The sequence below is a fragment of the Mytilus trossulus genome, chromosome 2 (genome assembly GCF_036588685.1).
Source record: "Mytilus trossulus isolate FHL-02 chromosome 2, PNRI_Mtr1.1.1.hap1, whole genome shotgun sequence".
NCBI classification, from domain to species: domain Eukaryota; kingdom Metazoa; phylum Mollusca; class Bivalvia; order Mytilida; family Mytilidae; genus Mytilus; species Mytilus trossulus.
Window position 1 is genome coordinate 25,879,041 of NC_086374.1, and position 27,539 is coordinate 25,906,579.

Here is a 27,539-nt window from a genome sequence, read left to right on the forward strand (position 1 = left end):
TGTAACTAGATACCATTGAGATGGGAGCCATCTCTGTGGGCCCCGCTGTCAATAACGTGGGGTAAATAAGTTGTATGGATAATCTGATATGAAGCATTATTTGAAGTTATTACATAGTCTCATGTGTGATTTTACTCTAAGATTTTAAGTTAAAACTGATAAATATTCTCAACTTACTTTCATAGTATAATAGTGATATGACTGCATGATGTGAACTCATTGTTGACTACTCTAAGGTGACTTCTGGATATAGTCAATCAATCAGACAAATTTTTCAGATTTTAATTTTTAATTTCGTTTATGTGGATCATGATAAATGAAGAATAAGATGAATACAAAATATCAAATATTTGCATATTAAAAACAGAAAAATGAATTATATGCAAAAAATACCATAATTACTTAACACTGTAGTTTTAAATATTTCTTTACATTTCTTTTCAATTTTTATGACAATGTATTTATGAAAATACAACTTCAAACAAAAATATACCTTTTCAAGTCATAAATAATTATACTGAGAAAATATTTCCTAGCTTTTAAAACAATGTTAAAAAATTAGTTTTTGAAGCTACACTTCAAATTTTACAGATCTCTAATAGATATTTTTATATCCTACATGGCAGATATAACAAAGTCATAAAAATTCATGAATATGAATGGTTGCTTATTCAGGTATTGACACACTTATCTTGCATCACAGCATGTGCATCGTAGTTGCAGTGATAGAATGCATACAACAAACAACTTAATATATTTTAGTAATTTTCAAGTTACATTCAATGATCAATATTAACTACCATAAATACAACCCACATATGATATAAGCTGTTTTGTTCACATTTCATGTTCATTTCATTTTTTGTCAGTAAACATAAAATTTGAATTTATGATCATATCTCAATAATATTGACTAAAATTATTAAAATATCCAACAGTAAATAATATATTTATTCCCATCTTGATTTTTTGCGCTTCTTATTATCTATTGGCTCTTCTATTCCACCACCAATTCTTGTTGGAACTCCATCTATGGAAGCTTGTACAAAATTAGCCTTGAACTGTGTCTGAAATACATTTAATATCAATATATATTAAGATGTGTAAAACAATAGTTATATAATTCAATACAGCAAGCAAAATTTAATATATAATCATAGCAAAAATGTTAACTCTTGCATTTTTATATCTGTCATCCTAACATACAAGAAATGATCTTAAGCCAAAGATTTTGTATCCTGTCTTACATGCATTAACTATTGCATTGTTACAGCCTGAGAGCGATTTGATTAAAAATGGTCTCCAGGAAGCAAAAGTTATGATTCTGACAGTATAAGTTGAAAAAAAAGAAGGATTTTTGTTTCAAATTTTTACAAAACCCAAACATTGATGAATAATAATTTTAGATGCTTTTGAATTTTGTCAAAATAGGCACAAATAAATGATACAGTCCTGTAACACTTTAATTTGGCCTCCTTTTGTCCTTTGGATCCACGCACACACCTTCTGTGATGTGATCTCAATAGAGATCAAATGTGCATGTGTGAAGCATATTAAGTTATTGAAAAGAATGTCCAATTAAAAAGTGAACTATAATGTATGTAAGCCAGAAGGAAGACCAGTTTTGGTGATATATTCCGCTCACAAAAAACATCATTCATATCATTGTATTTTATCTATAATATTAAATCAAACAAACCTAGGAAAACTGTCATTATACTACTGCACATGCCAACCTCAAAACCAATCTGTGTCTACTTCTATATATATACATGTATTATAATATGAGGGTCATATGCTTATGAACTTGGCACACTTTAAAGGTAAAATTGATGGCTAAATAAGTGTGAAGGCTTTTGGTCTTTTGTGGATAGTTGTCTCATTGGCAATCATACCACATCTTCTTTTTTATATTATACTTTATAACATTTATATACATTATTTATTGTTTCCTATTGATCATTACAATTATAATATATGTTTATATACTCACTCCAAATGCTTGTTTCATGGCAGCTATTCTCTCAGAGGATGTACTTGCAGAACTACCAATACCTCGAAAGCTACTTAAACTTGTGGAATCCTGAGTCCTGGTACTCTGAAATAGTTAAAAGCCTAAATTTTACTTTATATTCTATATAACTTTTGGACTATTTTAAATCTCGGTCTATTTCTGAAATTTATTCTTACATAATTTTGATTTTTTAACCCTGTATGCTAACATTGCCTATGTAAAGTTTTAAAATTGTTTGTATGTACATTGAACGACAAATATATGTGACATATAAAATTTTCTGACGTCAGACACGCAAATGAATGTGTTTGTAGATAGATGTTTTTGTGTTCTGTTAAATTGTTCCTTTTAAAATTGTTACACGATGATAACTGCTGTTCCCATATTTTGACTATTTTATTTATTGTGCCTGTTTAGTTAACGCATCATTGTAAATATAACGGAATTTGCTGAGACTGTCATCCAAGTGAGGGGGTTAGTGCTATAAAACCAGGTTTAATCCATTATTTTCTACATTTGAAAATGCCTGTACCAAGTCAGGAATATGACAGTTCTCGTCCATTAGTTTTGATGCATTTTGTTATTTGATTTTGCCATGTGATTATGGACTTTCCTAATTGATTTTCCTCTAAGTTCAGTATTTTTGTGATTTATTTTTTTTAAACCAATTGATGCTCAATTTTTTTTTCTATAACTCAAATAGGATCACAACCTTATATAATTAAACAATCTCCCTTAAAAGAATGTACAGATTAAAACTATAGCATAGGAGGGCAACTTATATAAAGTGGATTATCACTACATTTATCCAAAATACTTTTGAACTATTTTAAACTATATTTTATGCCCCACCTAGGACATTATATTTTTTGGGTCTGTGAGTCCCTTTGTTCGTTTGTTTTTATCGTCTGTCTGTCTGTTACGCTTCAGGATAATGTTTTGGTCAAGAAAGTTTTTAATGAAATTGAAGTTTAATTAACTTGAAACTTAGAACACATGCTCCCTATGATATGATTGATCTTTCTATTTTTAATGCCAAATTAGAGTTTTTACCAAAACTTCAAGTTCTGCTGAACATAGAAAATAACTATTGATACATTCTTGTTTTAACACTCTTCTTTGTTACTTTATAAAGTTAAGCTGTAGAACTGCATGATGTACTTACAAAGTGGGAGTGAACTCTACGTATGAAGTGCTATCATATTGTACTGTTGCAATTAATTATCAATCAGAACTTCCTTGAAAATTATTTACATTTCTTATTTAATATTTCTGACTATTGAACTAAAAATAAACTTACATTTTCAGCTCCAAGGCCAGGCCTTTCTTTCATACCAAGTCCTTTTCCTGTTTGAAGTTTGAATTTTTTCCCTTTCTCATGTTTGAATCTACTCTTCTTGAACCAGGTACTTTTATTTGCAATGTCAATAAGGGGTTTAGGAACAAATTGGCTGGCAACTTCTAAATGACGTACTAAACTACCAGCAAAGTCTTTATCTTTCTCTGTTACTAAAGTGTAAGCAAAACCCTTTTCTCCTGAAATTTCAAAATCAAATATTATTTTGTATCTTTGAATTTTCAAATAATAAGAAATCTTCATAAAATGCACTTTTAAAAAAATTTCTTTGATTCTCAAATATGCATGTGGTTGAAGTGGAAATCCTTTTCATTAAACATCACAACAAAACATAGTTATAAACAATGTAAGTTATAAAAGAGGAAAAATAAGGTAAATGTATATAAGTAGCATAACTGGAATATAACATAGTATCAAAAGAAAAATATTTCATATTCATATATTTCTATAACTGGGCAAAAGATAGTTGTTGTTCTGAAAATAGCTGAAAGTAAAATGACAGCCATTTTAAACACCTTAAATCACAAAATTGTTACATTTCATGCATAAAAACTGACAAATATATAATACCCATAACCTTTATACAATCTTTTTTTCCCTGGTTTAAGCAATCAATCTACATTATCAGTCTACCTGCTGCCGCCTTTCCTAGTTTCACTTTTTCGATTGACTTTCTTTTAATCACTGGACATGCTACACACATTATTAACCAACCATACAGCGTTATAAATAAGTATTAGACAATCTCACCATTCATATATGTGCCTGTTGTTAAATCAAAGTTACTTTTTCAAACCATACACTTTTTGAACAGAAAACTAATGTAAAACTATACCTGCTCTGCCTGTTCTACCAATGCGGTGAGTATGAGTGTCTATATCTCTAGCTACATCATAATTAACTACCGTCTTAATGGAAGGAATATCTAAACCTCTAGCTGAAATGAAAATACACAATTATGGTTCAAGTTACTGAAATTTAAAGCCAGAATAAGTAAAAACTTACAATTTATTAGAATATACATTTTTTAAATGATTTAAATAGCAATATATTCTGTTAATTATATTAGTAGAAAGCATTCTATAAATTATTAAAATGACTTTTTTAACCAAATTAGCCTGTTTCAAATCATAGGAAAACAGGCATACATTTACTTTGTGTTATTTAAAAATGTTGTCACTGTGACCACTTAACCTTACATGCTATTATTTAACAGTAATTAAACAACTCATTGTATAGATAAACCATGATCAATTAATTATATCACCTGGTCAAACATACCCTTTTAATTTCTATCTTTTATATAAAATCATGTTTGCAGTTGACCTTTACAACCTTCATATGATGTTTCATTCTTTTAGAAATTAAATTTAGATTGATTTTCCCTCCATATTATATTTTTTAGTAAATAGCAAAATATTGGTTGATGTATCTATCTTTACAATGGATATAGATTTAACAAGTGAAACTGCGAGCTACTGCTCACTGATGATACCCCGCCGCAAGTGGATAATATTAATACTGTGAAAGTACTTTTATTCGTTGGGTACCAATTTTCGTGGATTTCGTGGATGACTTTATCCACGAATTTAAGTGTCCAACGAAATAAAACAACCATTGTCCATTGATTCAAGACATGGAAAGATCCATAATTTGTTTATGTTACTGTGTTTTTAGGTGACATGTTTATGGCATAATTAACACCTTTGGTGGTCTTTAATCTATTGATCACTTTATCATTGGTTAATTAGTGTTGTCACTACGATTTACACAGGTCAATGTTTACATTGCAATTTCCTAAATCCAGACTATTGTAACCTTTGTTTCTAACGGCTTTAATTTTTCATTTTTTCTTTTTTTTGAAAACTAAAATCCACGAATTTAAAAACCCACGAACATGAGAATATTGCTTAAACCACGAAAATTGATACCCACGAATTAAAGTACTTTCACAGTAGTGTAAAAATATGCAAGTGTTCGGTAAACAGGAATGTGTCAAGTGATGAATCTGAAAACGCATCACACGGTATAGCTGACCTATATAAATCCTGAAACCAAATTTCAGAAATCCTTGTATTGTAGTTCCTGAGAAAAATGTGACGAAAATTTTCAACTTGGCTATCATGTGTAAAATCATACAAGTGTTCGGTAAACAGGAAGTTGTCAAGTGATCAATCTGAAAACGCATCACACGGTATAGCTGACTTAGATAAACCCTGAAACCAAATTTCAGAAATCCTTGTATTGTAGTTCCTGAGAAAAATGTGACGAAAATTTTCAACTTGGCTATCATGTGTAAAATCATACAAGTGTTCGGTAAACAGGAAGTTGTCAAGTGATCAATCTGAAAACACATCACACGGTATAGCTGACTTAGATAAACCCTGAAACCAAATTTCAGAAATCCTTGTATTGTAGTTCCTGAGAAAAATGTGACGAAAATTTTCCACTTGGCTATCATGTGTAAAATCATACAAGTGTTCCGTAAATAGGAAGTTGTCAAGTGATCAATCTGAAAACGCATCACACGGTATAGCTGACTTAAATTAACCCTGAAACCAAATTTCAGAAATCCTTGTATTGTAGTTCCTGAGAAAAATGTGACGAAAGTTTCATGGGACGGACTGACTGACGGACGGACTGACTGACGGACAGACAGAGGTAAAACAGTATACCCCCCCTTTTTTAAAGCGGGGGTATAAAAATATACATTCATAGTATCAATAAAAAAAATTGAGTGGTCTAAAAAATTTTATTTACATACCTGCAACATCAGTGGCTACCATAACAGGCAGTTCTTTCTTTTTAAATGTTGTAATGACTTCATTTCTTTCCTGCTGTGTCATATCACCATGTAATAAACCAACTGTAAAAAGAAAGTTAAATGTATTATCTTATTCAATGAGATATAATATGTGTATAGATATGTACAGTGAAAAGTGAAATAAGAAAAAATACCAAACCCTTAGAACTCTTAACGAAAAGTCCCTAAGCAAATGCCAAACTCAAAAGCACAAACATATCAAACAAATGAATAACAAGTGTCATATTCCTGACTTGGTACATACATTTTTTTTATGTAGAAAATGACGGATTAAACCTAGGTTAATAGCTAATTAAACCTCTCACTTGTATGACAGTTACATAACATCCCATTATAATAACAACAATGTGTGAACAAAACAACCACACATAATAGGTAAAATTTTCAATTATTGTTGAAATTTCTATGTCATTAGGTCACTGGTGGAAAGTTGCCTCATTGAATTGACCATTATATCACATCTTCTTATTTTTATATAAATGGAAATTATACATTTCATATTTTTCTGATTTTATACTCAACCATTGTTGAAAAGTAGAAACTGTTTTTCAAATAAGAAGAGATAAGACAAACAATGAAGTCACAAACACGATGATTAAAGAATGTGGATATAAAAATGGAAAATTTGCAGACCTGATAATCCTAATATAGTGCATATAAACACAAAATAACTGAGAAACTAAAAGTTTTATGTTTCTATTCAAAATTTATTTGTAACTCATTGGATGAGTTATTTGGTCATTGCTCTAATTTCTAAATCTTTTCTAACTGTTACTTCAACATCATCTTGAACAAACATCTTGACAACTGATAAGGACTAAGTCTTAGATATAGGAACCTGGTAATCCTTCAGGACTTACTTTTAAAATCTCTGGCTTTTAAATTTGTTGTTAATTCCTCTGCATTTTTCTTCCTTGTCACAAATATCAATACACTGCCCACTGAAAATAAAGTGTCATATCTTATTAGTTTAAACTCCCAATGACCAACTATTTCTGGAATAAACATTGCTTTAAAATTTTGTATTATAATTGAAATGAACAATTTTAAACTTTAGGACAAAATATGCAGATAGTTATCTGTAACCTTTACATTCTGCCTTTATCAGGCTGATTGATATTATTTGTGTCATCCTACTGTTAATAAAAACTTTTCTAAATGGTGCTAAATAAAATTGAGAATGGAAATGGGGAATGTGTCAAAGAGACAACAACCCGACCAAAATAAAAAAATACAACAGCAGAAGGTCACCAACAGGTCTTCAATGTAGCGAGAAATTCCCGCACCCGGAGGCGTCCTTCAGCTGGCCCCTAAACAAATATATACTAGTTCAGTGATAATGAACGCCATACTAATTTCCAAATTGTACACAAGAAACTAAAATTTAAATAATACAAGACTAACAAAGGCCAGAGGCTCCTGACTTGGGACAGGCGCAAAAATGCGGCGGGGTTAAACATGTTTGTGAGATCTCAACCCTCCCCCTATACCTCTAACCAGTGTAGAAAAGTAAAAGCATAACAATACGCACATTAAAATTCAGTTCAAGAGAAGTCCGAGTCTGATGTCAGAAGATGTAACCAAAGAAAATAAACAAAATGACAATAATACATAAATAACAACAGACTACTAGCAGTTAACTGACATGCCAGCTCCAGACTTCAATTAAAGCAACAAAGCATGCCTTGAACATTAAAGAGTCTGTATGTTGAGTTTTTCTAAATACAGAAAATGTAAATTCCAAGAGAAAATCTTTTTCTGGCTAAACTGTGCCACTTTTACTATAACGTTTGTGACAAATATCTTGTAGACAGAAGTTGATATGCCCTATATTTTCAACATGTAAATGCAGCAAACTCCTAAGAGTTTAAACTTTTACTAAAACTCTGTACTATGCCTCTCTTCACTTCAGGTTTTCCTCATAATTCAATAATGCCAATATCAATGAGTATTTATACTGGTAACAATCCCCAGTTAACTCTATGACATATAAAATAGAGATCAAATCTGGGAACCAGAATTAAAAAAAACCCTAGAGGCTCCAAAGAGCCTGTGTCGCTCACCTTGGTCTATGTGAATATTAAACAAAGGAAGCAGATGGATTCATGACAAAATTGTGTTTAGGTGATGGTGATGTGTTTGTAAATCTTACTTTACTAAACAGTCTTGCTGCTAACATTTATCTCTATCTATAATGAACTTGGCCCAGTAGTTTCAGTGGAAAATGTTAATAAAAATTTACAAATTTTATGAAAATTGTTAAAAATTGACTATAAAGGACAATAACTCCTTAGGGGGTCAATTGACCATTTCGGTCATGTTGACTTAATTGTAAATCTTACTTTGCTGAACATAATTGCTGTTTACAGTTTATCTCTTTCTATAATAATTTTCAAGATAATAACCAAAAACAGCAAAATTTCCTTAAAATTACCTTAAAAGGGGCAGCAACCCAACAATGGGTTGTCAGATTTATCTGAAAATTATAGGGCAGATAGATCTTCATCTGATAAACAATTTTACCCCTTGTCAGATTTGCTCTGAATGCTTTGGTTTTTGAGTTATAAGCCAAAAACTGCATTTTACCCCTATGTTCTATTTTTAGCTGTGGCGGCCATCTTGATTTGATAGTCGGGTCACCGGACACATTTTTAAAACTAGATACCCCAAAGATGATTGTTGCCAAGTCTGGATTAATTTGGCCTAGTAGTTTCATAGGAGAAGATTTTTGTAAAAGATAACTAAGATTTACGAAAAATGGTTAAAAATTGACTATAAGGGCAATAACTCCTAAAGGGGTCAACTGACCATTTCGGTCATGTTGACTTATTTGTAAATCCTACTTTGCAAAACATTATTGCTGTTTACAGTTTATCTCTATCTATAATAATATTCAAGATAATAACCAAAAAACAGCAAGATTTCCTTTAAATTACCAATTCAGGGGCAGCAACCCAACAAAGGGTTGTCTAATTCGTATGGAAATTTCAGGGCAGATAGATCTTGATCTGATAAACAATTGTACTCCATGTAAAATTAGCTCTAAATGCTTTGATTTTTGAGTTATAAGCCAAAAACAGTATTTTACCCCTATGTTCTATTTTTGGCCGTGGTGGCCATTTTGTTTGGTGGACCGGATCACCGGACACATTTTTTGAACTAGATACCCCAATAACAATTGTGGCCAAGTTTGATTGAATTTGGCCCAGTAGTTTCAGAGGAGAAGATTTTTGTAAAAGATTACTTTAATTTAAGAAAATGGTTAAAAATTGACTATAAAGGACAATAACTCCATAACGGGTCAACTGACCATTTCGGTCATGATGACTTATTTGTATATCTAACTTTGCTGAACATTATTGCTGTTTACAGTTTATCTCTATCTATAATAATATTCAAGATAATAACCAAAAACTGCAAAATTTCCACAAAATTACCAATTCAGGGGCAGCAACCTAACAACAGGTTGACCGATTCATCTGAAAATTTCAGAGCAGATAGATCTTGACCTGATAAACATTTTCCTCTAAATCCTTTGGTTTTTGAGTTATAAGCCAAAAACTGCATTTTACCCCTATGTTCTATTTTTAGCCGTGGCGGCCATCTTGGTTGGTTGACCGGGTCACGCCACACATTTTTTAAACTAGATACCCCAATGATGATTGTGGCCAAGTTTGGTTCAATTTGGCCCAGTAGTTTCAGAGGAGAAGATTTTTGTAAAAGTTAACAACGACGACGGACGACGGACGACGCCGGACGCCGTACGCAAAGTGATGGGAAAAGCTCACTTGGCCCTTCGGGCCAGGTGAGCTAAAAAATGGATATCATATATCTCCCCAAAAGAGGCTAGGTCAATTAAACAGCTGTATTTACAAAGTGCAACCTGTAACACTATTAATGAACCTTGGAGATGGCATTAAACAGCCTTTAATACTAAGTTGAAATAAAACTATAGAGAACTGAAACATACTGCTAGTAAATTCAACAAGTCTTTTTATCAGCCAGGTCCATTTTGCAGGTCCAACTGGTAAAACTTCTACAATTTGTGTGATATCTTCATTAGCCTGTAAAAGTATATATATATCAAATATAAATATAAGGAGAGTTTGGGAATATGTCAATGAGACAGTAATTCTATGACAAAAACACTAATAAAAGTCTTGAGGGGGACATAAATAAAATTGAGAATGAAAATGGGGAATGCGTCAAAGAGACAACAACCCGACCATAGAAAAAACAACAGCAGAAGGTCACCAACAGGTCTTCACTGTAGCGAGAAATTTCCGGACCCAGAGCCGTCCTTCAGCTCGCCCCTAAACAAATATATACTAGTTCAGTGATAATGAACGCCATACTAATTTTCATTAGGTACACAAGAAAATAAAATTAAAATAATACAAGACTAACAAAGGCCAGAGGCTCCTGACTTGGGACAGGAGCAAAAATGCGGTGGGGTTAAACATGTTTATGAGATCTCAACCCTCCCCCTAAAGTAAACGCATAACAATACGCACATTTAGAATTCAGTTCAAGAGAAGTCTGAGTCTAATGCCAGAAGATGTAACCAAAGAAAATAAACAAAATGACAATAATACATAAATAACAACAAACTACTAGCAGTTAACTGACATGCCAGCTCCAGACTTCAATTAAACTGATTGAAAGATTATGATTTCATCATATGAATATCAGGAACAATCCTTCCTGTTAGGGGTTTAGTATCATACCATCATAACATATACTGTGAAAGTACTTTTATTCGTGGGGTACCAATTTTCGTGGTTTTCGTGGATGACTTTATCCACGAATTTAAGTGTCCAACAAAATAAAACAACCAACAACCATTGTCCAAATCAAGACATGGAAAGATCCCCATCGGTAGGTTTGACCACTGATATGATCTAGAGAATATATTGAATAACGCCAAATCTGAGAATACTTTAATAGCAGTCACAGAACTACAACCGCAAGCAGGATTATACCCATTTTATCTTTAATAACTTAAACTGTACAACTTTTGATCCTTTAATTCTCATAAAATATATTTTTGATCGATGAAAGTCAGATTTCCGGTAATGATATGCTAGTATGATAAAGTGTTCATTTTATATTCTCATAGTTCTCGTACATATGGAAAATAATAACTTCATGCTGGGCTTGATTTTTATAAAAATTATTTGACAATTCAAGTTTATAGCATTTGTTTATGTTACTATTTTCAATAGGTGACATGTTTATGGCCTAATTGACACCTTTGATGGTTTTTTAATCTGTTGATCACTTTATCATGGGTTAATTAGTGTTATCACTACGATTTACACGGTCAATGTTTACTTTGCAATTTCCTTCAATCCAGACTATTTGAAACCTTCGTTTCTAAAGGCTTTAATTTTTCATTTTTTTTTTAGAAAACTAAAATCCACGAATTTAAAAACCCACGAACATGTAAATATTGCTCAATCCACGAGAATTGATACCCACGAATTAAAGTACTTTCACAGTATGAGAAGAACATAACCCATGTCATGCCAACAACTGGTTTTTGAATAAATGTGTTTAGTGAATCAATATTAACGCCAAAATATGCAATCTTTAATGACCTGACAGTATCGTAACTATATCCCTTCTTAATAAGTCTATTTAAAGGTTTTGTTAGTTTCTGAGGTGAATACTGACATTTCTAATGTGAAATACCTGAACGTATAAGAAGTCTGCATGTTGAGCTATATTTACGAAAGATTTCCTTATACCGAAGATAAAATTAAGTAAATGTTTTGACTAGTTAAGTCTTCAACAATAGACAAAAGAGTCAACAATATGTCAAACTCTAAATCACTTGGTCTACACAAATTTAGAATAAATACTTTACTAATCATTAAAAAAGATGAAAACAAAAGATATATTTTGCACTGTCTTCTTCTTAAATTCTTATTGTTACACCATACTGACTGTTATAAGGAAATAATTAGGAAACACTTTTCATTTAACATTCCTGCAAGTTCTATAAATTTTGCAGCATTACCAAAATGTATTTTATTGCAAGATATCATATTAGTTATAAATAAGTTGTTCAATCTTTGCTCTAAATTAAAGATTGGATGCATTTAACAACAGAAAGAAATTTTAGTAAATAAACTCATCATAGATATATAGATTCTTACACTGCAACAAGTGTATTACGATATTTCTCCACTCGAGACAGTTAAATTTTATTATTTAAAGCGTGAGGCTTGCCGAGCCCTTTAAATAATAAAATTTAATTGTCGAGAGTGGAGAAATATCGTAATACACGAGTTATAGTGTTGGAATCTGTTTCTCTAATGCTTTTTATCGTTCTTTTTCCAAAAAAATTCAGAAAATTGTGCTCTTTTTATGCGACGTCATCAGCCAAGGTCTCCTTTTTTGATGACGTCACAATAGGAAAATTGAGAAGAAAACAAAACATTTTGACGTCATAATCAAATTTCGACTAATCATTTGCCGAGAACAGATTTTTCACTAGTGAGGAGAAATATTTTTCTCACACCGGTCAGGAAATGTGAAAATAGCACAAAAATTAGAGAAACTAGGATTTAATTTTGTATTTATGCCAGACGCGTTTTTCGTCTAGTCATCAGTGACGCTCGAAACCAAAAAAGTTATAAAGGCCAAATAAAATACTTTATGACTATCATTTAGTTGTCTGACCACTCAATAATTATTTTTTTCATACAATTGTATAATGTGACCTTGAACATTTCCCAGCTAATATACTGACCTCGCCTGCCTCGCCTTGTACAACTCTACATGGATCTATCAATATATCCCTGGCTAATTTTTCTACCCTCTTTCTGAATGTTGCACTGAAAAGTAAAGCTGAAACAATAGGGGTTACTAAGGTGTGTACGGTCCTGAAATAGGAAATACCACATCAGAATTTAAAATAGATTTCTACATTATTTACAATTATTTCCAAGTTTTCGGTTTTCTATGTTGTGTTTTATATACTATCATTTGTCTTCTTATCACTTTTATTTTTTTTTGACATTTCATTGTCATTTCTCTTTACTAACAAGTTTTAATGTCTCTTTTTCTCTGCTACATACTTTTCAAAAACCATTTTTACAACTAAGTCTCTAATGCATTATGTGGATTTTCTTCAGAGTGGACTGAACAAAATATGTGAACAGCTAAACTGCTTAATTTGAGTGTATGCATATGTAAGTTAATGACTTTTTTGTTAATAGTACAATGTATGAAAATAAAAACTTTGTCAATGAATTAAATTTACTCCATAACAAAACATAAGTCTGTAGATAAGTGGTTGTTGTTGGTTATTGCCTGTCACATTTGCTTTTTGTAAATTTTGTTAAAAATAAGGTTGTCCTTTTCTCATTTGAATCATTTCACATGTTTCATGTCAGGGTCTTTTGTAGCTTACAATACAGTATAGGGTTTTCTCATTTTCTCACTGTACATGGGCTATAATTTCTTACATCCACTTGAATTGAATTCTTGTGAATAGTTGTTTCATTGGCAAACTTAAAATATCTTCTTATATATTATTTAAAGCCATGCTTGGTACATAACTTTATGCTTTAAAACTTCATGTTAGTATAATTTGTTATCCTGTCTTCACTATCCATTTATTACTGTAAACAGGGAAATTTTCACAGTTCTGGTACACACAGTTTTATTTTTGAAATTTCCACAATAAATATTATTGTACAAAAATAAAACTGCTACATATATTTTAAAGAAAGCTCTGTCATTTGACAAAGAATGAGCATCATGTTATATATTCAGTTGACAGATTTTAAAAATAGAATAGTGTGAAATCCCCTGTTTTTAGTAAAATGAATCTACTCACTCTGCCTGTCTGGTCTTACATGGCCAGCTATGGATCTTACTTGGGGTTCTGTAATGAATGCATCAAACAATTGTAATTTGTTATGATTGTCACTTAAATTTAGGTTAATAGAAATACAAGTTTGTTTTATAAATTTGAGCAGATGAGTCGTAACATCTTATTCATTTGTCAAGTATTTAATTAAATATTTAATCAACTATTTGTGACTGTACAAGTCATATACATTTTTTCAATAAGTTCTGGCTTATTCTTCTCTGTCAAATAATTTAAATGTTTTATTATTATAGTAAATAAAAATCATTTAAAAATCATATCTACAAATGAATCAATACCAAAACCCATATTAAACTTTCTATCTTTGTAATAGAAAAACATACCAAACATTCTATGATGAGACTATCTGTCTCATAAAAATACCTACCAAGCCCATATCAAACATTATGTCTGCCTCATAGTAAATACAAACCAAAGTCCGTATCAAACATTCTATCTGCTTTACAATGAATACAAACCAAAGGCCATATCAAACATTCTATCTGCTTTACAATGAATACCTACCAAAGCCCCATATCAAACATTCTATCTATCTCATAGTAAAAACATACAGAAGCCCCATATCAAACATTCTATCTACTTTACAATGAATACCTACCAAAGCCCATATCAAACATTCTATCTGCTTTACAATGAAAACATACCGAAGCCCATATCAAACATTCTATCTATCTCATAGTGAATACATACCGAAGCCCATATCAAACATTCTATCTGCTTCATCAAATACTAGATATGTAACACGTTGAAGATTTGTTGCCTTCTTTTTTATCAGATCTATCAATCTTCCCTATGGAAATAAGATTTAAAGATATATATAATACTTTTATGAAAAATGCCCCCATTATTCTGTAAATTGTAGTCTGTTTGATTTTCAGTGATGCAACATTTAATATGTTGTTTAATTGTAATTGGATAATGATATTACTTATTGCATTTATTTGAAATGCTTTGACTTCTCAAAATACAAAATTTTCTAAAACATTTTACCCAAATGCAGTGAAATTTCTCTCTTCAATTGATCTCAACTGGTAAAATATTTAAGCTTTATAAAGTGAACCTTTTCTGCATGTTTCTTGTTAGATCAAATTCTTAGTTTATAGGATCATTATGAAAATCTTGAATCTCCTATAACATGCTTTTTGTCTCATTCCTCTGTGAAAAGGATGTAATTCTTAACACTTTTGGGAGGTATTAATGATAGAACACATAACCTATTTATCTGATATTTTAAAATCACTACATAAACAGTTTATACTTTTCAGACTATATAAATTGAATAATAAATTTCTGTTAAGTTTAATGGTTAGCATGCCTAAACAAGAATGTGTCCATAGTTAAAGGATGTCCCACTCACACTATCATTTTCTATGTTCAGTGGACCATACAATTGGGGTCAAAAATTTAATTTGGCATTTAAATTAGAAAGATCATATCATAGAGAACTTGTATACTAAGTTTCAAGTTTCAAAATTCAAGTTGATTGGACTTCAACTTCATCAAAAACTACCTTGACCAAAATCTTTAACCTGAAGAATGACTTGTATGCTAAGATAGTATGACTTTATTGTACTATATAAAAAATAATCATACATTGCCTTGAAATAGAAATGTAATTTGTACATGCCTAGCTTTCTATCTGTTTCTTAGTCTTGTAGGAATAACATTTATATTTTGAGACAATTATTGTTCCATATTTAGATGTTGGGTTAAAGGTCATTACAATGAGTTATGTATAATACTTACAGGAGTAGCCACAATAATTTCTGCCCCTGCTTGACAACCTTTAGTCTGTTCCCACATACTTCCTCCTCCATAGGCACACACCACTTGTATATTGTATCCTTTACCAAATTTCTTCACTTCTGTGTAAATCTAACAAATAGAATAAATAATCATCATAGCACTTTTAATAAGGGATTGTAATACTGTCACAGTATATAATTAATAGACATACTTAAAATTAGAATTTAATGCATGTGTTAATTATTAAAAATAATGGAAAATCTCAATAACATGTTAGGGAACAAATGCAATATCTTTATTTAAAAAAAAATTAAAATGTGAGTTTTAATTATTTGAATGTTTAATCTGTTTGTCCTTTTCAAAAAACAAAAAAAGTAGTGACTACATTGGACTTTTATATGAATTTTATACAGGACCACAGTTTTTATCTGAAATTTGTAAATAAAACATTTGTTCAGAAGTGAAAATAGATAGCCAGAAGACAGTAAGATCCTTTAAGGGCATACGATACGGTTTTGATCCTGTATTTACAAGTTCATGAAAATTTGCTTATAGGCTATTTTTTACCTGATTAAATCAAATATGTAATAAAAAATATACCTTCATGTGCTACTTTTTGAGTAAAATTAGGTCGAAATTTTGTATATTTCCTCAAAATTCAGATTTGTGGCCGTAATTTCTTTTTCGAAAGAAAGACATAACATTTTTGTTATAAAAGATAAACACAAATAGTTTTTTTGTTAAATAATCGGTAATTTCTGTATTTTATAAATATCCGAAAAAAATATGCAATTTTTTATTCAGAAATAACTCATATTTATCAAATGTTTATGAATTGAGGAAAAAACGTCATTTTTTTACCTCATGTTTATCAAAATTAAAAAAAATCCTCTATTTACAGTTTTATAAAATTTGGGTCACATAATCTCCCTGCAAAATGAAACAAAATGCTGTTTTGAAAAACAGGGGTCCATGAACTCGTTTTCAAATTATATCAGTTTGAATGATAAAAATCGGTCGAAAAATGCATCTTTTCCCGATATGTCACAGTTTGACGTCGCGAAAATAACAAATTACGTTAGCAACGTCATTACCTTCCCTGTAACTGTATCGTATGCCCTTAAAGAGTTGGTCATTAATGCATTGATAATTTTTAGTATCAATATTCATAACAAGTAAGGTAGCAAGTCTGGGAGAACATTTCTCTTGCACTACCTAAAATTCCTGGACCTTGTTTAAAAATTTGAGTCAATTAAGGGACATAATTCAAATAGTACCTGTTGTGATAATTCTCTGGTAGGTGCCAGTATTAATCCTATAGGACCATCTCCTGGTTCTAATTCTCTCTGTAAAAAATATATATTATTAACCATATTTCCAGTTGTCTTAGAATAAAGAAAATCATGCCTAAATAACTCATGTCAGACAAACACGTATACCTTCTAACATTAAAAATAAGGCTTGATTTTGTTGTTACACATGTAGTCATACTCAAAAGCTCAACAAAAATGGTGGAAAAAAATTTCCTCTAGATACTATCTTTTGATTGTAAGAAGCTTCTGTCCTATTTAGGTGAAAAATGTATGTAATATTAACTGGAAGAAAAACTAAGTCCGTTTATAAGTAATAAACGGAAAAACAGGAAATATTTGTTTCATAGATATTATTTTTTTAAAACTTTACCCACAGAGTGAATGTAATGTTAACTGGCAGAAAAACTAAGTCTTTTTATAAGTAAATTACAGATAAACAGGACGGTGGTTTTTTTACAAAATTTACTTCTGAATACTATCTTATGATCATTGGTAGAAATCCAGGATAGTTTAACAAAGTTATTAAATTTCAAAAACTTTAAGCAAAGAATTTATATTTGTGGACACCAACACAGCCTACGGAATTTCGCAGGCTCAACAAAAAACATAATGCTTTTATTCAAAATCTAAAAATTTTACATTTCCTTTACTGATTATACTTTTAAAGTCAAGTATTTTATAAATCCTGGAACCAGATGACAGGAAAAGTCTTACATGGGTTCACCTGGGGTATTAGATAAGACTGTCATCTGTCTTAAAAAGAGTATTGACTTAAAGTCCAAAATTGAAGGACTCTAGTTATTTTCTTTATATAATCAAACATTTTATCCATATATAATAATATAATCAATATAGTACCTGAAGCATTATATGTATGAGCATTGGCCAGAGATAAGCTGCTGTTTTACCACTTCCTGTCTTAGCTATACCTATTATATCTCTCCCATTCAATCCAATCGGCACCCCCTGAAATAAAAATATTCTTACAGAACAGTCATGAATAACTTTTACTGTATAACACTCTAAATGAATTTATTTTGTATCACAATTTTCCAGTGTGAATCATAGTCAAGATAATAGAAAAATAATACTTAAAGTTAGATCACATAATAATATAGGGTTATTGCATGAATATTGGGGATTATTCCATATTGATAAAAATTTAGTAGGTTTTTCTATATTAATGGGATTTTGAATAAATAAGCATATTCACCTGCGGAAAAAGAATATTCACCGCGCAAAACGTCGCATGCTTTTACGTGTATAATTTTGGTATAAAAACGTTTGATGTATAATTGGTTTTGATAAATATTTTCCATTACATTATTTTCTCTCGGAAAATGGAATAAAACATTTACTGTCTTTTGGTGAGGTAAATATGTGGTTTTATTGACTTTGAAAAACTGATATTCACTTCGGCCGTTGGCCTCAGTGAATATCAGTTTTTCAAAAGTCAATAAAACCACACATTTACCTCACCAAAAGACAGTAATTGTATAATATTGTCCCGAGTAGAAATTTATATTGCACGAGCTTGCGAGTGCAATATATGTTCTACGAGGGACAATATTCCCCAATATTCATGCAATAACCCTTTTATTGAATAGCAATATGATATTTGAAAGTATAAATTGGTTTAAACTAAGATTTTGACGTTGATGACGTCATGAATTTTGAAGATTTATTGCACTAACTTTTGGTTACTTTCTGTGGGAAATATTATATTGCTATACAATAATATAGGGTTATTGCATGAATATTGGGGAATATTGTCCCGAGTAGAATTTTATATTGCACGAGCTTGCCAGTGCAATATATGTTCTACGAGGGACAATATTCCCCAATATTCATGCAATAACCCTTTTATTGTATAGCAATATAATATTTGAAAGTAAAAAGTGGTTTAAACTAAGATTTTGTCGTTGATGACGTAATGAAATTTGAAGACTTATTGCACTAGTGCAATATTGGAATTTATTGCACGCTAACTTTTGGTTACTTTCTGTAGGATATATTATATTGCTATACAATAATATAGGGTTATTGCATGAATATTCCTCAATATTCATGCAATAACCCTTTTATTGTATAGCAATATAATATTTGAAAGTAAAAATTGGTGTAATCTAAGATTTTGTTGTTGATGACGTCATGAATTTAAAGATTTATAGCACAAGTGCAATATTGGAATTTATTTCACGCTAATGTTTGGTTACTTTCTGTGAAAATTATTATATTGCTATGCAATAATAAGCTTTATTTGTCTGTTTTATTAGTCTTGAAAACTTTGTCAACAAAGTTTTTTTTGTTGTTGTGTCAAAAGTTATTTAAAAATTTTAGTTCTAACAGTAACATGTAATAATTTTGAATCATGTTACAAGTTACAAAAATAAAACACATATGAAGTACTTTTTAAAATTACGTAACTTATTTTCTATACATAGTTATTGTCCTTTGAATTTTTATCTGTCAAACTAGCATTTTCTTTGTCTTTTTAGAGACTTTTTTTAATACTTTTTCTTCAACATTTATTCATATTTCTCGTAATAAAGGTTTTTTCTTAGATTATATATTTCTTATAACAGACATTTTTTTTACAATATACCCAACCTGTGATTGAATTGGTGTTGGTTGTGTATATTCTAATTTCCTTATCACTGCCATCAATGCTTCATCAAAGTTAAAGTGAGCAAAACTGCAAACTGGTTTTGGGACAGAAAATCCTGATACCTGTAAAGGAAATAAATAAAGTATAAAAAATAACAAAAACAGCCAGTCTAACCATTCTTTATTTAATCAAAAATATATTAAGGAAGTACATAACACTACTGGGAGATAACTCTGATTTGATTTTTGGTGTTTTAACGCCACTTTTAAGCATCACATTTAGGCTATTTCGTGGCAGCTACTTTTTATTAGTGAAGGAAGTCAGAGTGCCCAGAGAAAACCATCGACCTTAGATAGGAAAACTGACAATCCTAGTCAAGTAGTATTGGAGTGGAGTGCATCCGCACTAGCGGGGTTCAAACTCACAACCTCAGTGTTGACTGGCTAGTGATAACAGTAGTAACTACTTAGACCACTCAGCCACTGATGCCACTGAGATAACTCTAAAAAATCAACTGAACATTTTTATCACTGTTTATTAATTAGGAAATATTAAGCTTCTCAATATCAAAATTAGTGTTTGACAAACTGTTACAAGTAATATCCTTTTAAATATTTCTGAAAATTGCTTAAACTTGGATGTAAAATTTAATTATAACACACAACATTTTTATATAATCAATAATTGCTGATTACTTTATACAATCTTACCCTGATATCAAGTTTCTTTCTTAACTCTGCGACCTGTACATCAGTTAGTTTAGAAACTTCTTCATGTTCTTCATAAAAATTCTTTTCAAAATCTTCATAATCTATTTCTGAATGATCTATGGGCGGTAAAGGATCTATCATCTGAAGCAAATAAGAATTAAAGTTGCAATAATGCTCAAAATTTGATATCAAATTTCTGTAACGTCAGCAAATAAAAGATACTTTATTCTATATTATTTACCTTAATTGTTTGGTATAATCATTACTGAATGTATTCATAGTGTTACATACAAATAATAATAGTCACTTGAAAAATGGATTGCAAAAAAGATGCTTTCTTTTATCTTGAAGACTCATCTATCAAAACACTTTTATCAATAGGTCTAATTAGGCTTTATAAAAACCATTATTTTAACGAATATCTTAGTCTCTAGTTATAAGATTTTCTTATTCTATTAATAAATTAAAACACATAGATCAGATTAAATGATACTTTTTTCTCCATCTCAAAACCAAAATCCAAGAATGAGAACAAATCAAGGCATATTAATTTGCTATATGTGAATATTTATTAGTCCTTTTAAATGTTGCAAAGGTGACAAATGAACAAAACTTTGCTAAGGGATCCTCTGAAAATTCCAAAAATCTTTGTTTTGAAATTTTCTGGCTTTTCAGTTTGTGGGTGTTATAACTTTTGTTTCTCTTGCTTAGATTTTTTTGATTGTTTATTTAATTTGACAGCAACAATAATATTTTTCTTGTGTCACCTTATGTTTAAGAATTGGATTTCCATCTTCATCATATTCCACATCATCGTCCTCATCTTGGATCACACCAGCATTAGGATTCTCCTCCATATATCTGAAGAAAGCTTCTTGGACATCCTCCTGTTCTATGTCATCTCGGATTTCCCTAAAATAAAACATGTACATCAATAATATTGCATAGCTGAGAATAATAAGTGTCTGTATGAGGGTATTTGGTAAATATATCATTTATGTATGCAAAGCTTGCGAATGTGTCTAAGATTCCTAAAATTGTCTGATCAGCATAACAAAAGTTAAAAGCCATAAATTTTTCTGAGAAGATGATAATTCTACATCCTCATTTAATGTACAAGTACAATCAGAATGTGAAATTTGTTTCCACAACATACTATTCCAACAATTTACAATAGACACCTAAAATTAAATGTTACTTTATTTAAATAGCAAGTTCTGGCATCCACATCATTTGTGATTTTTTGTTTTATCTTTGAAAAGCATATCTAAATTTCTATATGTTTTATTCCAAACACTGAAATGCATCATCTAAATGGCTTTATATATATGTTTAGATTGCAATTATAAGTACATTTTTATAAACTAAGAAAAACTTAATTTTCATACAATCTATGTCTGATCTCTTTTCTGCAATTTCCTTTCTTAAGCTTATCAAATTTGATATAAACATTGTAAACCAACTTATTTTCTTGAGCCATTTCCGATTAGAACGGTAACAAAGAATATAAATCGTCATAAACATGTAAACTTGGATCTTTGCTTATTTAACTACATTACATAAGTAAATTTGGCTAGAAAGGACTTGACACAAAATAAAGTATCAGCAAAAATAAGTTGGTTTACAGTAGTTTTAATCTGATCAAAACACTGACTTTTCTTGCTTCTTGTGTTTAGGCTTGGGTACTTCATCTGTCTGTTCATGAACCTCTTTCTGCAAGTTAAGTATATATCAATTATACAATCAACATCAAAAGCTTATATTAAAGTGTATGTACCGTAGACATGATTTCTTTTGTAGCAGATTGAGCTTGCTTTTGGTAACTGCAAACATTCTTTTATATGATACTTACATTTTTTGCATAAAATTGTGTGTTTGAGATTTTAATAACAGGACTCAGGTAATTAAAGACTAAGTTTTTAAAATGGGAAAGTATGCTTTATATTCAAACCATTGTGATTATTTTTTGTCCAATAAGAATTGGGAGATAGCAGATCTTCCATGGGTTCCAATTTCATCCTTACTTTGAATGCATATAATTGAGGAGATTCTGAGATGATAATTGGATATAGACACCATTCTTTCATTGAAAATACATATAATGCTAGTATATAGCAGCTTTTTCTGGTATAGTTTTCACGCATGGACCCTCTGCTAGGTCCCTTGTTCACCACAAATAATGAGGGTAGTGTAAGGGAAGACATCAAAAGATCAATGAAGGATAAAAAACTATGTGAATGAAGTTTTTTTTATCCTACATTGAACCTTTGATGTCGTCCCTAAAAAAGATCAACAGAGTAATCTTCTAAATTTTACTTTTAAGTCTCAAGGTACAAAATGTATGGTTGATAATGGTTTTTTATATAAATACTGTGTAAATAATGTTCGTTTACAATTTTACCTTACTAAACATGTGAATTTTAGAGTGTATCTAACGAGAATAAGATTGTCTTCACATAACTTATTTGTTGAAACAGGACGATATCACGGTGTTAATAGATCAAAACGAAAATGCACTCTCTGTACTTTAAATACAATAGAAGACGAGTTTCATTTCATTTTACAGTGTGATTGTTATAATGCAATTAGGAGACAGTATATTAAGCCATATTATTATAAGCGTCCATCATCATTTAAGCTTATACAGTTGTTGAGCATAGAAAATGTAAAAGACATATGTAACCTTTGTAAATTTCTTTTCCATGCATTTAAACGTAGAACAGACATGTTATAAGTTACCAATACTTACTACAGATTATTATTCTTCTCGGATGTATTCATTTATCAGTTATATATGTTTTATGTATTTATTTATGATATATTGTATTCACATATATATTATATTTGTACTGATGAGCATCATTTGCTCAAAGTAATAAAGAATTGAATTGAATAATTAAGTTTCACTTTCAGTCACAATGTATGGTTGATAATTAAGTTTTACTTCCAGTCACAATGTATGGTTGATAATCAAAATTTACTTCCAGTCACAATGTATGGTTGATAATTAAGTTTTACTTCCAGTCACAATGTATAGTTGATAATTAAAATTTACATTCAGTCACAATGTATAGTTGATAATTAAAATTTACATTCAGTCACAATGTATAGTTGATAATTAAAATTTACTTTCAGTCACAATGTATAGTTGATAATTAAAATTTACTTTCAGTCACAATGTATGGTTGATAATTAAAATTTACTTTCAGTCACAATGTATGGTTGATAATCAAAATTTACATTCAGTCACAATGTATAGTTGATAATTAAAATTTACATTCAGTCACAATGTATAGTTGATAATTAAAATTTACATTCAGTCACAATGTATAGTTGATAATTAAAATTTACATTCAGTCACAATGTATGGTTGATAATTAAAATTTACATTCAGTCACAATGTATGGTTGATAATTAGAATTTACATTCAGTCACAATGTATGGTTGATAATTAGAATTTACATTCAGTCACAATGTATAGTTGATAATTAAAATTTACATTCAGTCACAATGTATAGTTGATAATTAAAATTTACATTCAGTCACAATGTATGGTTGATAATTAAAATTTACTTTCAATCACAATGTATGGTTGATAATCAAAATTTACATTCAGTCACAATGTATGGTTGATAATCAAAATTTACTTCCAGTCACAATGTATAGTTGATAATCAAAATTTACTTTCAGTCACAATGTATGGTTGATAATCAAAATTTACTTTCAGTCACAATGTATGGTTGATAATCAAAATTTACTTTCAGTCACAATGTATGGTTGATAATTAAAATTTACTTTGACTTTCAGTCACAATGTATAGTTGATAATTAAAATTTACATTCAGTCACAATGTATGGTTGATAATCAAAATTTACTTTCAGTCACAATGTATGGTTGATAATCAAAATTTACTTTCAGTCACAATGTATGGTTGATAATTAAAATTTACTTTGACTTTCAGTCACAATGTATAGTTGATAATTAAAATTTACTTTCAGTCACAATGTATGGTTGATAATTAAAATTTACTTTCAGTCACAATGTATAGTTGATAATTAAAATTTACTTTCAGTCACAATGTATGGTTGATAATTAAAATTTACTTTCAGTCACAATGTATAGTTGATAATTAAAATTTACTTTCAGTCACAATGTATGGTTGATAATTAAAATTTACTTTCAGTCACAATGTATGGTTGATAATTAAAATTTACTTTCAGTCACAATGTATGGTTGATAATCAAAATTTACTTTCAGTCACAATGTATGGTTGATAATTAAAATTTACATTCAGTCACAATGTATGGTTGATAATCAAAATTTACTTTCAGTCACAATGTATGGTTGATAATTAAAATTTACTTTGACTTTCAGTCACAATGTATAGTTGATAATTAAAATTTACTTTCAGTCACAATGTATGGTTGATAATTAAAATTTACTTCCAGTCACAATGTATAGTTGATAATTAAAATTTACTTTCAGTCACAATGTATAGTTGATAATTAAAATTTACTTTCAATCACAATGTATGGTTGATAATTAAAATTTACATTCAGTCACAATGTATGGTTGATAATTAAAATTTACATTCAGTCACAATGTATGGTTGATAATTAGAATTTACATTCAGTCACAATGTATGGTTGATAATTAGAATTTACATTCAGTCACAATGTATGGTTGATAATCAAAATTTACTTTCAGTCACAATGTATGGTTGATAATTAAGTTTTACTTTCAGTCACAATGTATAGTTGATAATTAAAATTTACTTTCAGTCACAATGTATGGTTGATAATTAAGTTTTACTTTCAGTCACAATGTATGGTTGATAATTAAAATTTACTTTCAGTCACAATGTATGGTTGATAATTAAAATTTACTTTCAGTCACAATGTATAGTTGATAATTAAAATTTACTTTCAATCACAATGTATGGTTGATAATTAAATTTTACTTTCAGTCACCAGGTATGGTTGATAATTACCTCAATATCAGCCATAAAGGCATCCAATGGATCATCACTGTCACTGTCATCTTTCTTTTTGCTATCAGCCCCTGGACTCCCTGGGGCAGGTTGATATTCTAAATTTTCTTCTTCATCTTCCTGGTCAAAATATCTGAAATTTTTCAAATGTATACAATAACAGGAATATGTCCATAGTACACCAATACCCCACTGGCACTATTTTTCTATGTTCAGTGGACTGTGAAATCGGGGTAAAAACTCTAATTTATCATTAAAAATTAGAAAGATCATATCACAGAGAACATGCGTACAAAGTTTAAAATCGATTGGACTTCAACTTCATCAAAAGCTTTATTCTGATGCAGGACAGACGAAATCACACACCAGAAAACATAATGCCCCTAGGTAGGGCATAAAAATAAGAGGTCACTGCTGATTGGTTTATCAAGTAGAAGACAATGTGGCAAAATAGAATTAAATGCAATTGATAATCTCCTTGTTTTAACCTTTTTTTTTAAAGTAAATAAGATAAATAGTCTGACTCACTACCATTACTACCGTTGTGGAACCAAAGTATCAAGAAAATGAATTCAATATCAACAATTTTATTAACCATAGAAGATTTATTATAATAATACATTCTTAATCATGCAAATACTTACTCGTCTTCATTATTTGCCCTCTTTTTACCAAGATTTGTATGATATCCAAATGATCTACCAGGCATAGACTTAGATGATGTATTCTGTGGGGCCATACCCAGACCAGCCAAGTCAGAACCAATGCTGTGCTCATCTTTCTTACTATTACCTACTGAAAAACTTTGAAAACCAAAGCCTTTGTTTTTTCCTTCACCCCCCTTGTGGTACATTTTGTTCTGAAATATAGAAATATAACATTTTCTTCAGAACAAATATGTTAGAATTTGAAATGCATTTCATAAGCATGGTTTTTTTTTAACATTTTTCTGTACCTACATTGTACATGTACATTTTGCACCTATCCTTATCATTCAGGGTGGAATAAATGGCCATAAAAATATTTCTATACTCCAGCTATATTCAGTATTCTTCATTTTCAAGCTTAATTTAAAGTTAAGGGGATAGTCTATATCTCAAGATTTACAGAATACTTAACTTGTTACATGTGTTAACCTCTATATATTGAAGAATATAAACAGGCCGTACATTGACCTATAATGGTTTCCTTTTTTTTTTAAATTGTTATTTGGATGGAGAGTTGTCTCATTGGCACACACACCACATCTTCCTATATCTACTTCATGCATGTATGCTTTGACACATTCCCCATTTCCATTCTCAATTTTATTAAACAATATATAAGTTATATTTGAGTGTGCTTCAGACATAAAAGTATTTAGGGTAAGGCTACTGGCCTCCTGGTTTGGTATTAACTGAATTCAACAACCTCATTGCCCTTGGGAAAGAAAATGGAATTGTAATTAGTGTAGATGAATTTGTGGGCGAGAATATCGAAAGACTGTTCGAAATTATGCTTCGATCTTCTGTCTTGTAGTGTTGGTCAGCTAAGATATTCATGCATTGCATGATCTTCTTAGCACACTTTCTAGTTTTTGTATGGTTGGTGAACGGGTCCCAAAGCTCTTAGGTGTTTATGTTATTTTTGACTATTTGCGGACTATAGGTACAATGTATGTTGGGGAGAGCTGGAGATTAATCATTTCTTTGGACGAAGGCCCTGGTTTAATAAGCCTTTATAGCTATGCTCTCTATGTGTGTGTGTGTGTTTATGCCTAGGTACATGTATTTTGCCAAGTCGACCAATTTCTGAATTTTTAAAGGGTTACAGTTTCTTGACAAATGCCTTGAAATGGTATACACAGTCAGAGTTCTCTTTCTATAAACAAGTAAGTAGGTATAATTTTCTTGTAGCAGTATTAGTTAATCCGCTAAAAGGTGAAAAGGGTTAGTTTAAAATACTATTTATTTAACCTGTACACTCCTTGGTGTGTGCTGTTTTCTCGTAGTAATGTAAGAAAATAGAATAATAAAAATCTTCAAAAGGGAATAATGATTATTTCTCCTTCAAACGAAAGAGCTCATTGTATCGG

At 30.3% G+C, this 27,539-nt stretch overlaps 1 protein-coding gene across 2 annotated transcripts; it reads right to left on the minus strand.

Moving 5' to 3' along the window:
* Positions 1-316: 316 nt before the first annotated feature.
* On the minus strand, positions 317-27,539 carry LOC134706846 (ATP-dependent RNA helicase DDX42-like). Of its 2 annotated transcripts, XM_063566160.1 has the most exons (20): positions 27,421-27,539; positions 26,110-26,324; positions 25,466-25,598; positions 22,130-22,188; positions 21,243-21,387; positions 20,476-20,616; positions 19,768-19,887; positions 18,016-18,123; positions 17,122-17,190; positions 15,845-15,973; positions 14,789-14,888; positions 14,045-14,092; positions 12,953-13,050; positions 10,166-10,259; positions 7,056-7,136; positions 6,136-6,237; positions 4,207-4,308; positions 3,315-3,550; positions 1,994-2,098; positions 319-1,067 (listed from the first exon to the last, which is right to left on the minus strand). In XM_063566160.1, the coding sequence occupies exons 2-20, from the start codon at positions 26,316-26,318 to the stop codon at positions 951-953; spliced, it is 2,196 nt and encodes a 731-aa protein (XP_063422230.1). In that variant the 5' UTR covers positions 26,319-26,324; positions 27,421-27,539; the 3' UTR covers positions 319-950. The 2 variants fall into 2 exon arrangements, with proteins under 2 accessions (XP_063422231.1, XP_063422230.1); XM_063566161.1 differs by lacking the exon at positions 27,421-27,539 and having other exon boundaries at positions 317-1,067.

Coding starts and splice junctions, on each gene's coding strand:
- LOC134706846 (XM_063566161.1), bottom strand. CDS start 26,318: ATGTACCACAAGGGGGGTGAAGGAAAAAACAAAGGCTTTGGTTTTCAA. Junction 21,388..22,129: donor AAACACAAGAAGCAAGAAAA/GTCAGTGTTTTG, acceptor GTTTTATTTTAG/GGAAATCCGAGATGACATAG. Junction 6,238..7,055: donor AAAAGCCAGAGATTTTAAAA/GTAAGTCCTGAA, acceptor TTCTTTTTACAG/TTGGTTTATTACATGGTGAT.